This window comes from Pyrus communis, chromosome 7 (assembly GCF_041283825.1).
Source record: "Pyrus communis isolate YQ-2024b chromosome 7, ASM4128382v1, whole genome shotgun sequence".
NCBI lineage: Eukaryota > Viridiplantae > Streptophyta > Magnoliopsida > Rosales > Rosaceae > Pyrus > Pyrus communis.
This window is the reverse complement of record NC_142571.1, coordinates 4596411-4609477: the sequence shown is the minus strand read 5'-3', so window position 1 is coordinate 4609477 and position 13067 is coordinate 4596411. Positions and strand designations below refer to the sequence as shown.

The window sequence follows — 13067 nt, the reverse complement described above, 5'->3', positions numbered from 1 at the left end:
ACAACTAATCTTTGGTTTTTTTTTTTTTTTAACTCGTAAATGAGAAGTATTGAATTTGATATAGCGGTACAAACAAACAAACGAACAAACTAGAAAAGTACAAACGAACAAACTATATAGGGTAAATTACACTTTTATACCTCAGGTTTGTGGTCTATTTCAATTTCTTACAACATCTTCAAAACATTTTACTTTCATACCTTAAATACTATTTTATTTCAAAATAATACATTCGTTACATTTTCTATCCATTAATCCGTTAAGTACTGACATGGCTGCCACATATATGCCACGTAGCTGCCAAACCGAACCCACACAGACCATGACCCCCCCCCCCCCCCCCGACCTCCATATTTTTGAGGTTCTCAATGCGGGTAAGTTTCGAAAATACTTTGAGATGGGGAGTTTGAATTTGAGATGATTGTTGGACTGATTTTGTGGTAGATCCAACTAATCTCGGTTTGGATTTTTAGGGGTGGGTGATGGGGGATGGAAGAAAGGGGTGGCCCGGGTGGGATTTTGGGATGGGTGATGATGGATGGGAGAAGGGGGTGGGTCAGGGAAGACAATTTTTGGGTTTTATTTTTATTTTTATTTTCCTCCTCTTCTTCTTCGTAGGTTTTTGGGGTTGGCCTTTTTTTTTTCTCTTTCTCTCCTTGTTGTTGTTGTTGCAGGTTTAGGGATGTGGGGGTGGATGCGGGGAGATGGGATGGGATGGGATGGGTTTCAATTTTTTTTTTTTTTTTTTTTCTTCTTCTTCTTCTTGCAGGGGGTGCAGGTTTACGGATGGGTTTCAAATATTATTATTTTTTTTTTAAAGAAAATTCAGGTTTTTTAAAAGAAAATTAAAAAAATATTTTTTTGCCGGGATTTGGCAGTCACGTGGCATATATGTAACAGCCACTTCAGTTTTTAACGGAACAATGAATAAAAAATATAACGGGGGTATTATTTTGAAATAAAATAGTACTTAAGTTATGAAAGTGAAATATTTTAAAAATGTTATAAGAAATTGAAATAGATCTCAAACCTAAAATATAAAAGTGTAATTTACCCAACTATACAAGTATAAGTTGCTCTGTTACTAATTTTCTAGTAGCAGTAGAAACAAACAAACGAACAAACTAGAAAGCAAAATGCGATGGCGGCAATGAGATCCGGTGGGAGCCTGGCGGTGCTAACTCGAGCGTTGATCACTCGCTCCATGGAGTCGTCTCGGGGAGCCACTCGCTACTTGAGCGCAGGCAAAGGAAAAATCCTCAGCGAGGAGGAGCGCGCCGCGGAGAATGTCTACATCCAGGTACGCAACCCCAAGCTCTCTCTCCTCTCTTTTAATTTTTTTTTATTTTTTTTCAAAACTTTGTTTTATAATACTAATTTTTCAATCAGATTTGAATCTGTGTTTATGTTATTATTATGTTTTGTCCGATCAGAAATGATATTTTGAATTACTGTGATCGAATCAACTTGTTCTAGCTTTTTTTTTTTTTTTTTTTTTTTTTTTTTTGGTGAAGAGAAGGGAGAGGGAGAGATTGGAGAAGCAGAAGGCTGAGAAGGTAAAGGCCGAGAAAGCGAAAGAAAATGCTGATAAGGTACGGATTAATTCTTTATTGGGGATATGTGGATTTTGCACTGAATGAGACTGGCACAAATTTACAGAGATCTGTGATTTCTTGCGGTGTCTGCGTAATTACGAGATAGTTGAAAACTGTTGTTGCGTAATTACAAGAAATGTGTGGTTTCTTGCTGTATGTCGTGGTGAATTGTGCATTTTAGTAAGCAAGAACGCACACGCATATAAAAATGACATTTGGAAAGTGTTCAATTTCAGAAAGTGAGGCGTAGCATCGCGATGTTTGATCACTCGAGTTAGTGTTATAATATAATGTGCTCGGACATTACTGGAGGAAAGGACACGGTATTGAGTAAATGCATAATAAGAGAGTTCTGTCTGAGTGATCAAAATGATGAGGTTGGGATTGGAGGACTGGTATTAATTTATGCCGGCTTGAGGTTTAATTGAATAGTATCAATTGGTTGTCTAGAATAGACTGACTAGCTTATCAAGCTTTTCAAGGTTGTCTTATTTTTGGTCTCCTTGGCCCATTGGCACGGATGACCATGACCTACATCACAGTTTTGTCAATCTGTTTTTCATAACCAACTTTGAGACTTAGGCTTACCAGTGAGAACGTCTATACTTACCATTGAGGTTTCCTGCAATCTGATCTTAAAATGTCATTATTGAGGTACATGGCATCCATTAGGGAAAGCTACATTTTTCTCTGCATCTAGTTGCTTATTTATGAATGGGTTCAATCACTTAAAAAAGAATAATAAAAAGAAAGATAGATTGCAGCTCCTTCAACAAGCGCTTTCGATAACTTCAAATTGGTTGCTTATTCTAGATGAATGAGAGAGAATTGCTGGCTCTTGGGTTCTATGTTAGTCTTACAGATGACCTCAAGGGCAAAAAGTTACGGAACATAGGTTTATAGTGAAAAGTCTGCATTTTTTTGAAAACTAGATCATTTGTTTTATTACAAAGTGTAGAGTATCCTTGGGAGGCAGTCCTTTGCATAAACCTATGTGGCCTGTTTGATGGCCTATCGATTCTGCTTGAATACTAACAAATTACACAACATGTCCTTTTCACTTGATGTGGTAGAATATTTTGTTGTTGCATCTATCACAAAATTTTAACCACAAATGCTAGAGTAAAATGCATTTGTTTTTTAAAATAGAGATGTATGCATGTAATATCATTTACAGTTACTTTTATGTATGGGCCATGCTATAATGAGGTTTCTCTGATACATGTCTGGATATGAGATAAACTGTTACGTATGAGTTCATATAATACTTTTTTTACTCATGCATCTTCTTTAAATTTTTCATGAATATGGAGCATTTTAAAATCTGCCTTGATGATGTCTTGTTCTCCAGTTCTTGTTTTCGGGGAAGCTTTTGTTTCAATTCTTGCATTGAATCTGCAGTGATGAAGTCTTGGAACGAGTCTGTTATGTTTTCTTGTCCTTGACTCCCTTTACAATTTGTGAAGATGATAGCGTATCTGTTGGATTGATTGTGTATCACCTAATGTTAAAGTCTGTGTAATGTAATTGAAGTTTCTACTTCCCCATTTCAACTGAAGAATATCTTCTAATTCATAAAATGTTACTTCAAGCAGATACTTGTGCTAGGGATGAGTTTTGACTGGTTTATTCTAATTTTAATCAGTTATTACTTCTAAGACATTCTTCCTATAGTATGACTGGATTTCATTCATTATTTCAATTCCGCATACACGGTCGATTCTCTTTTGCAGAAGGCTGATGGGACACATTAAAAGCTGAAATGGTGATGGGCACTTTGGCAGTACTTGAAAAGTTTTTCCTTTGGAAGTAATCATGAATAATAACGGTGTATATAACTTCTATGAGAATCGCTCTGCGTTGAGTATCGGTGTTCTTCATGGCATCTTTTCTTAAACATTAATGGGATAACTTGGATTTTCTATGATCTTCCTGTCTTTTATGTGATTGTTTTTACTCAGTTCCATTGAGTCTGTTGAGAGTGTCATTTTCTGCTCGTATCGTGTTCGTGTTGTACTTTGGTTCATAAAGTTCCACATTTATGATGAAACTTACATATGTTATGCTGCGGGTAACGGAAATAGGATCTCATTCAAAATTCAGCTTGCATCGCATACTGTTTCTTAGTGATTTGTTTGTTTGCTTTTGGTTGATTTGCTTATTTTCTGCTGGAATGAATATTGACGAATTGCCTAATTGTTTCGTATGTAATAAAACGTTTTAAGCCTGCTAAGTTTTGGATAGTTTTGACTAAACGTAGTTGATCCTTGTGAATTTTATGTGTTACTGGTGCTATGGTTGAATTAGGTATAGTGATATCAATGTTTTAAAAAACTCGCCTCGGGGCGCGCCTAGGCGCCCTTGGAGGCGGGGCTTCACCATTTTCGCCTCTGTTTTGTGGGAGTGGGCGAAATACTCGCTTAGGCTCGTCGGGGCGTGTCTAGGCACCTGAGGCGTCAACTGGGTGCCCCTTTTTCTTTTTTAGGTTGCAGAAATCTGAATTTCTTTTAGTTGTAGGGCTGTTTTTGAGTTGCAGACCAAGAAACTAGCGAAGGAGATGGAGATGGAGATGAAGACAGTGGCTAGGGTTTTTTTAGGCTGAGTTTGTTTTTTAATTTTTGTCTTTAAATACCCTATAAATACTCCACTCAACTCTTTATTTTCGTCATTTATTTCATTTTAAATATCTTATAAATACTCTAGCCCATTTATTTCATTTTAAATACCCTATAAATACTCTACTCAACCCTTTATTTTCCTCAAATTCCCATAATTATTGCTTTATATCATTTTAAATACCCTATAACTACTTCACTCAGCCTTTATTTCCTTTTAAATTACTTATAATTGCAATATTAAGCCTTTATTTTGCTTGAAATTTTCCTATAATTGTGACCACGCATCCTTATTTTTCTTGAAGTTCTCTGTAATTGCTTACAATAAAATAAATAATTATAACATTTTGAGACTATATGACATAGTTTCCAAGTACAACTAGATTTAGTAATAAAGAAGATGATATTATCTTTGATTTAGTTATAGTTATATTTGTTTTTACAAAGTATTATATTGTTATAAATATATTTGCATATAATATATATTTAAATTTTAGGTTCCATAAGGCTTCGCCTCACGCCTCACGCTTTTAATACATTGAGTGATATACATGTCCTGTGTTTGGGGTTTTGTGTTGATAGTGGGTGTCGGTTTTTGTGAAATGATTAAAATTGGGAAACAATTTTCACACGCTCGTATCCTTCTGCGCAGCCGGTTTATTTATGTCCATTGATTCTACGGTTAGAAATAAACATAGTTGTGTAACGGAAGAAAAATTGTATGTGAAAATCACTTCTCTTAAACTTTATGGATGAATTGTTTGTCTTGGTATTGAACTCCTAATCAAATTTTTATTGTGGTTTCTGCATGAAGCTTTCAATTTTTAGGATAATTTTGTTCCCGAAGCAATGGTACCTGAACTCTAGCTTAATCAGAGCTTTAGTTCCTGAACTAACAATATGTGAGGTAATGTGAAGCAATGATTCGTTTTGGTAACTATGTTAGAACTTCCATTCAAAATAAAGGGTTTAGAGGGACAAAAAATGAATGAAGTTCTAACGGAGTTAGCCAAAATGATCATCGTTTCACATTATAATAAATTCAGGAATCAATACTCACGAGTTTTTAATTTGGGGACTATTGCTTCAATTTTTTCCTATTGAGTACCTTCATTAGTTCATTTAAGAAGTTTTTATTTATATATCAAGTGGAAATGATATTTTAATAGGAAGTTAGAAGGAATGTACTCAAGATCTTGTAGGAAAACATCCTGAACGATATTTGGAGGGTCCTCGTCTCAAAGTACATTTTTTCAACGAGCACCCTTCTGATATCGTTTAGGATGTTAAGGCTACTCCGTTGCAATGACGTGACACATGGGCAAATTCCACCTCCTGCATACGGAAAACCCAAACTTTTCTTGCACATGAGCTGCTGAATACTTCAGATTTAATTATGGGACCTCTATATATCTTCCTATTAAACGTTTCCTAATTGATTCCGCATATCCGGTGACTCCTAACATATGAGAAAAACGTTCAAGGTACATGTACACAAGTATTTATCAAATATAGCAAAAAATCGACTTGTAATTTTAAAAATATTTGTTTTTATAAAAAAATATCATATGTAGCCAAAAAGTCATTTCAATTGACACAAATATCCTTTAGTATAAAAGCAATGTTTTGGTTATATATGAGTCTTCAGTTGTAAATGATTTCATTGATATTTGGGTATTTTTACGGAAATAGAATAGTTTGATTTCTTCTTGTTTTGATATACATTTCGTCACACCAGTAAAAAAACAAGTAAAATAAAATACGAGACAAGCAAACAAAAAACAGCAACGGAAAGGCAGGTTACGTTTATCCCTATATGTTGTAAACAACTGATTAATTTAAGGAGTCATATTTCTACATGCGGTATGAACTCTACAACCAAACTATCGCAACCACAATCGGGTTACATTTTAACTCTATATACTGTCTCGTATCTCTTTTGCAGAGTGAGGCCTGATATTGAAAAACATTTCCTTTGTTTAGTAATCATGAATAATGATATTGTACATAACTTTGTGTGAATCGCTTTGCTTAGATTATTGGTGTTCTTCGTGACATGTTTTTTTAGACACTGATGGATAAATTTGAATTCCATTTAGTCTGTCTGAATGTGCGTCATTTTTTGCTCATATTATGTCTGTGCTGCCTTTTTTCACTGATCATTAATTTCCATATTTATGAATGAAGCTTTTATATGTAAACGTGTGAAAAACGCAAATAGTATCTCAACCAAATTGCTTCTTGTAGATCCGTTCTTGCAACGCATAGCGCGGTTCTTATTGATTTGTTGCTATGGTTTTGGTTTGCTTATTTGCTACTGGGAATCATATCGACGAATGCCCTAGTTGTCTTGTATACAATAGAGGATTTAGCCTGATACGTAGTATTATGTCTATTTCCTTTGTTCCGGGTTTTTGTGCAGATGGTAGGAGTGACTTTGTGTGAAATGGTTGTACTTGTTTAAATATGAAATTTTCCTTTCATCTGTGTTTAAGTTATCTCAGACTATGGTGATATTTGGCTATCACCCCAAACCTCTTACAACATTAGTCAGACATTGAAGTGTCATTGAACTGGTTCAAACCAATATGAATTTATGGGACTCATGGAGTTACGTAACAGAGGAAATCTTAATCTGGTGTATGACCTCTAGATCGGCCACACACGCAAATCCCCCTTCCAATTTTGCATCACCAAGGCCCACTCTCGTAGAAAAAGTGTGAAGTGTCGTAGGTCAAACACAAGAATCTCTATCGCTTACAAAGTAAGCCTACTTTCTTTGTCCTAATTGTGTGAAAATTGCATTATTCCAACTTGGAACCTACCACTCTTATTCCTTAAAGACTTAAAAAGTAAACTGTATGGTTTTTCCTCTATTTTAGGTCATGTGTCAATCAGTAACCCACCATTTAGACAACCCTTTTTCTAATTGTTACATTTTTTTTTGCTAATTGTAAATGAATGTCTCACTCCATAACTTCAAGACCGTTCTTCAAATCAACGTAACACATCAATCAAGATCCTCATATATATAAATAGTTGATTTTTCAAAATTGTTGAAATTTGATTAGTTCAACTTTCTCATCTTTGGAAATTTCTATGGAAGAATAATCCTCCGAATGCCAAAAAATCTTTTGGTATAGCCAACTAATACGACAATCTTCATTCCTAACTTATATTGTATGCGTGTTGACTGTTGAGTATCTCACATCCAACCAAATTGCTTCTCGTAGTTGTAAATCCGTTCTTGCGACGCATAGTGCGGTTCTTATTGATTTGTTGCTGTGGTTTTGGTTTGCTTATTTGCTACTGGGAATCATGTCGACGAATGCCCTAGTTGTCTTGTATACAATAGAGGATTTAGCCTGATACGTAGTATTATGTCTATTTCCTTTGTTCCGGGTTGATGGTAGGAGTGACTTTGTGTGAAATGGTTGTACTTGTTTAAATATGAAATTTTCCTTTCATCTGTGTTTAAGTTATCTCAGATTATGGTGATATTTGGCTATCACCCCAAACCTCTTACAACATTAGTCAGACGTTGAAGTGTCATTGAACTGGTTCAAACCAATATGAATTTATGGGACTCATGGAGTTACGTAACGGAGGAAATCTTAATCTGGTGTATGACCTCTAGATTGGCCACACACGCAAATCCCCCTTCCAATTTTGCATCACCAAGGCCCACTCTCGTAGAAAAAGTGTGAAGTGTCGTAGATCAAACACAAGAATCTCTATCGCTTACAAAGTAAGCCTACTTTCTTTGTCCTAATTGTGTGAAAATTGCATTATTCCAACTTGGAACCTACCACTCTTATTCCTTAAAGACTTAAAAAGTAAACTGTATGGTTTTTCCTCTATTTTAGGTCATGTGTTAATGAGTAACCCACCATTTAGACAACCCTTTTTCTAATTGTTACATTTTTTTCGCTAATTGTAAATGAATGTCTCACTCCATAACTTCAAGACCGTTCTTCAAATCAACGTAACACATCAATCAAGATCCTCATATATATAAATAGTTGATTTTTCAAAATTGTTGAAATTTGATTAGTTCAACTTTCTCATCTTTGGAAATTTCTATGGAAGAATAATCCTCCGGATGCTAAAAAATCTTTTGGTATAGCCAACTAATACGACAATCTTCATGCCTAACTTATATTGTATGCGTGTTGACTGTTGAGTATCTCACATCCAACCAAATTGCTTCTCGTAGTTGTAAATCCGTTCTTGCGACGCATAGTGCGGTTCTTATTGATTTGTTGCTGTGGTTTTGGTTTGCTTATTTGCTACTGGGAATCATGTCGACGAATGCCCTAGTTGTCTTGTATACAATAACACTATGTTTGGAGGAACAAATTTAAGATTCTTATAAGGAATTTTAAAATGATGGAAATTGAAATGACGGGATTTTATTTTCTAGAATTTGGGAATTTTCTTGTTGGTTAACCTAAAAGAAGAATGAAATTGAATACAAAATTTTTTATTTTTAAACTCTCAATCATAGAAATTGAGAAATGATACTTATTTACATGGAATTTAAACTTGGGAATTGGAGGTCCCAAATTCAAGTTTTTTTTTCTTTTCCAATTGGAAATTCTAAATTTCTATGTTTATGAATCCAAACAAGAGAATTGTTGTATGTCAATTTATAAATTCTTAATTTTACCCAAATTCCAAGTTTATTTCACTCATCCAAACATAGTGTAAAGGATTTAGCCTGATACATAGTATTATATATATTTCCTCTGTTCCGGGTTTTTGTGCAGATGGTAGGAGTGACTCTGTGAAATGGTTGTATTTATTTAAATATGAAAAACTTCTTTAATCTGTGTTTAAGTTATCTCATACTATGGTGATATTTGGCTGTCGCCCCAAACCTCTTACAACATTAGTCAGACATTGAAGTGTCATTGAACCGGTTCAAACCAATATGAATTTATGGGACTCATGGAGTTACATAATGGAGGAAATCTTAATCTGGTGTATGACCTCTAGATCGGCCACACACACAAATCCCCCTTGTAATTTTATATCACCAAGGCCCATTCTCGTAGAAAAAGTGTGGGGTGTAAGTCATACGCAAGAATCTCTATCGCTTACAAAGTAAGACTTCTTTCTTTGTCCTAACTGTGTGAAAATTGCATTATTCTAACTTGGAACCTGCCACTCTTGTTCCTTAAAGACTTAAACTGCATGATTTTTCCTCTATTTTAGGTCATGTGTCAATGAGTACCCCACCATTTAGACAACCATTTTTCTAATTATTACATTTTTTTTGCTAATTTTAAATGAATGTCACTCTCCGTAACTTCAAGACCGTTCTTCAAATCAACGTAGCACATCAATCAGGTTCCTCATATATGTAAATAGTTGATTTTTCAAACTTGTTGAAATTTGATTTTCTCATCTTTGGAAATTTCCATGGAAGAATAATCCTCTGGATGCCAAAAAATCTTTTGGTATAGCTAACTGATATGACAGTCTTCATTCCTAACTTATATTGTATTGTATGTGTGTTGACTGTTGGGTATCCCAGATCCATGAAGTTTCTTGATTCACCAAGCACCCATTCACGTCCAACTACATCCCAAACTATTGTGTTTAGTTTATGATTCATATTGTTTCATCTGACTAACATTCGAAACAGGGCCGGCCCTGAGAATTTGGGGGCCCTAGGCGAGCCTTCGAAGTGGGGCCCTAAAATTCTCTAATCTCCGGTTCTTTGTATAAAAAAAAAATCGCTAAATACATAAAAAGTTCTATTTTCACATCAAATATCATTAAAAATTAATATTAAAAAAAAGATAAATATACAAACATTACATGATTCATGTTTTTAGACACAAATGTACTAAATGTTTGCAGTCAAGAGTTTAAGATTGAGAGTGAAGAATAATAAAACTTGATAATTAAGAGAGTAAATAACAATAAAACTTGATTGATGAGTATAATAAATTCAACGCCAATTGTTTCTCTTGTGTTTTTTTTTTCTTTTAAAATCAACATCACACTAACGAATTGAATATTAAAATAATCCATTGAATAAAAAGTTATTGAAAAGAAAAATATAAAATTCAAAGTTTTGATTACCTTAAAGTACAATCTTTAAGACCATATGATAGTTGGTTTAAACATTCAATAGAAATGGAGAGAATGGGAAGTTAGTTAACTTTATATGCATTTGGACAGATGGATTGGCAGTAAATTTGAAAAAGAAGAAAAATCAAGAAAAATCTAGTGACTAAAAAAGGCAGCTTGGTGTTTCAAACTCAACACCCCAAAGAAAAATGAAGCCAACATTTCCACTGCACTAACAAATAAATTATGATATTTTTTTTTTTGTATTTATATGTTAATTACAGGATATAAAATTTTTATTGGGGCCCTTCCGAAGTGGGGGCCCTAGTCGGGTGCCTACTTGGGCTACCTCAGGGCCCGCCCTGGGAGGAGGATCCCTTTACTACCATTTGTACCAATATTCAAATTAATGCAATATACAAACTAACTTTTGGTGAAAAAAGAAAATTTTACATATATTTTTCATTAATTTTTTAATGTAGTGTACTATATACTTAGCCACTAAGTCTAATTATCTTAGTTTAATTATATAAGATTATATCTTACAAGGTAATTCTTATTAGCACTTTAAAAATTTTATTTTGAACTCTAAACTTTCTATAATTAGAAAGACAATACATATGTGAGGAGTTTAGAATGTGATTTTTGAGTGCTAATAACAATTCTCATCTTACAATTCATAAGCCATCTCTTTTTCTTACACTCTTTTTCTAATCGCTTCTCGGACATATTTGTTTCAAGTTTGCCGTCGTTTAAATTTTAATACGTATTTTTTTTTTGGTAAACAAATGGGGCTAACACCTAACAAAGAGAAACTAAAGCAAAACATCACAAGGTATAGAGATTTTAACAACATCTGACACCAAGAGATGACAAGAGGTAGGAGTTTGAGCGAAATAAACTGGACCAAGAGAATTCAAGTTAGCTAATTCCTCAACCACAAAATGCATCTCATCATAAATATGACCAAGTTCACAATTCGAATCTTTGTTTAACAGCTCACGGCAAGCCTCCAATTCACCAAGAGGATGGTTCTCACTCACACCTTGAAGAACTACATGGCCAATGAGAACAAAATTAGATTCCAATTTTACATGTACTTGTTTAATAATGAAAATTTTTGGCTCACCATGTGAAAATTTTCTTAGGTTAGCTGATAATGTGAAATTTTTTTTGTATGTTTCTTTATTTATAAAAATTTAAATCTTTAAGCTAGCACATTCGGTAAAGGCTCCGTCCTTGTTCACCATCACGTGACATTTCTTATCCAAAACTGCATTGTTATGTGTAATGTATTATTAAATATGAATGTCACGTGATAATGACCGGTTATTAAAAAATATATAAAAAAATTAAAATAAAAACAAATTGTGTTGACCGTGCCGCATACTCTTAGGCAAGTGGTTCTATTATTTGCCTTGAACTAGCCATCAAATTCGAGTCTACTAGAAATTGAGTTATTTATTTGAATAAAAGGAAGAAGGGGTTGACTGATTTATTTTTTATTTATTTTTTGTTGACATGCATACTGTAAGGGGTCATTTTGATGGGAAACTTGGATGGGATAGTGATGGTAGCACCTCTTGCAGGTCAATGGTAGAGTGCACTTCACTTGGACTTCTTCAATCATTCAACTAATAAAACACGTTGAAGCGAAAGCTCATGGAAAGTTAGGGAAGTCCTACTTTGAAGAAAATTCTTTGGTTTCCTTCTTTTTTTCTTTTTTTTTTAATAATAAAAAATTATTATTAGCATTTTAAAATTTTAATTGTACACTTTTCATAACAGGATTATTTCTTTTTATAAGAAATTATTGTTGTTACTCTAATTCAGCAATAGCTTTTAACTCAATGTTTAGATTTCTTGCAGGCGGAGTTGTAATAGCTTCTAATTGAATGATAGGGCATGTAATCATCACTTCTCTTGGCATTGAGCAAAAGAAACATTCGGGACAAATATTGGGATGATATATGGACTGTCTGCTTTTAGCACCAATAATTTGAAACATATTCGTCTGTTCCTACAACACTCGGGTGACTAATGTTATAACACTGTTTAGATGACTAATGTTATTAAAGATATAACTAGATGAAACGAAAATTTGCTCATGGGGTCCAATAATGCCATAGACACAACAAGATATAACTAAATGAAACGATAAATTTGCTTATGGCTAGGTTCAATATAGAAGAAAAACTTATATGGAACGAGTTCACTATCATTTGCAGAGCCACATAAAAAGTACCATGGCTTAAAGCCTAGGTAGCTTTTAGTGTAAAAAAATAATTTTGCATGTAATTTTCATTAATTTTCAAATGTTGCGCACAATATGTACTTGGCCACTAAGCCTAATTATTTAGTTTAATTATATATAAGATTATATATTACAATTCATTAACCATCTCTATTTCTTACACCCTTTTTCTCATCGCTTCGTGTACATATTTGTATCAAGTTTGGCCTTGTTTAAATTTTAGCATGTATTTGTTTTTTGGTAAGCAAACGAGGTTAAACACCCATAAGAGAAAACTAAAGTAACCCATCACAAAGTCTAGATATTCCAGCAGTGTTCGACCCTAAGATATGTCGACAAGAGGCAGGAGCTTGTTCGAATAAACTGGACCAAGAAAATATGACAAACTCAAGTTAATTAGTTTGTTCATCAACCACAAAATTCAATTCATGATAAACATGATAGAGTTCACAATTTCACTCTCTCTCTAACAGCTCATGACAAGCCTGTACTAATTCACCAAGAGGATGGTTTTCACTCGCA

At 34.0% G+C, this 13067-nt stretch overlaps 1 protein-coding gene across 5 annotated transcripts; it reads left to right on the top strand.

Moving 5' to 3' along the window:
• Nucleotides 1-1077: 1077 nt before the first annotated feature.
• LOC148695485 (uncharacterized) lies at nt 1078-12391 on the top strand. Of its 5 annotated transcripts, XM_088696258.1 has the most exons (4): nt 1079-1300; nt 1515-1592; nt 3191-3219; nt 3329-3555. In XM_088696258.1, coding segments are annotated over exons 1-4 (267 nt in total). In that variant the 5' UTR covers nt 1079-1141; the 3' UTR covers nt 3330-3555. The 5 variants fall into 5 exon arrangements, with proteins under 5 accessions (XP_088552383.1, XP_088552382.1, XP_088552384.1 ...); XM_088696257.1 differs by lacking the exons at nt 3191-3219; nt 3329-3555 and adding an exon at nt 12150-12391 and having other exon boundaries at nt 1078-1300; XM_088696256.1 differs by lacking the exons at nt 3191-3219; nt 3329-3555 and adding an exon at nt 2947-3189 and having other exon boundaries at nt 1078-1300.
• Nucleotides 12392-13067: the final 676 nt, after the last annotated feature.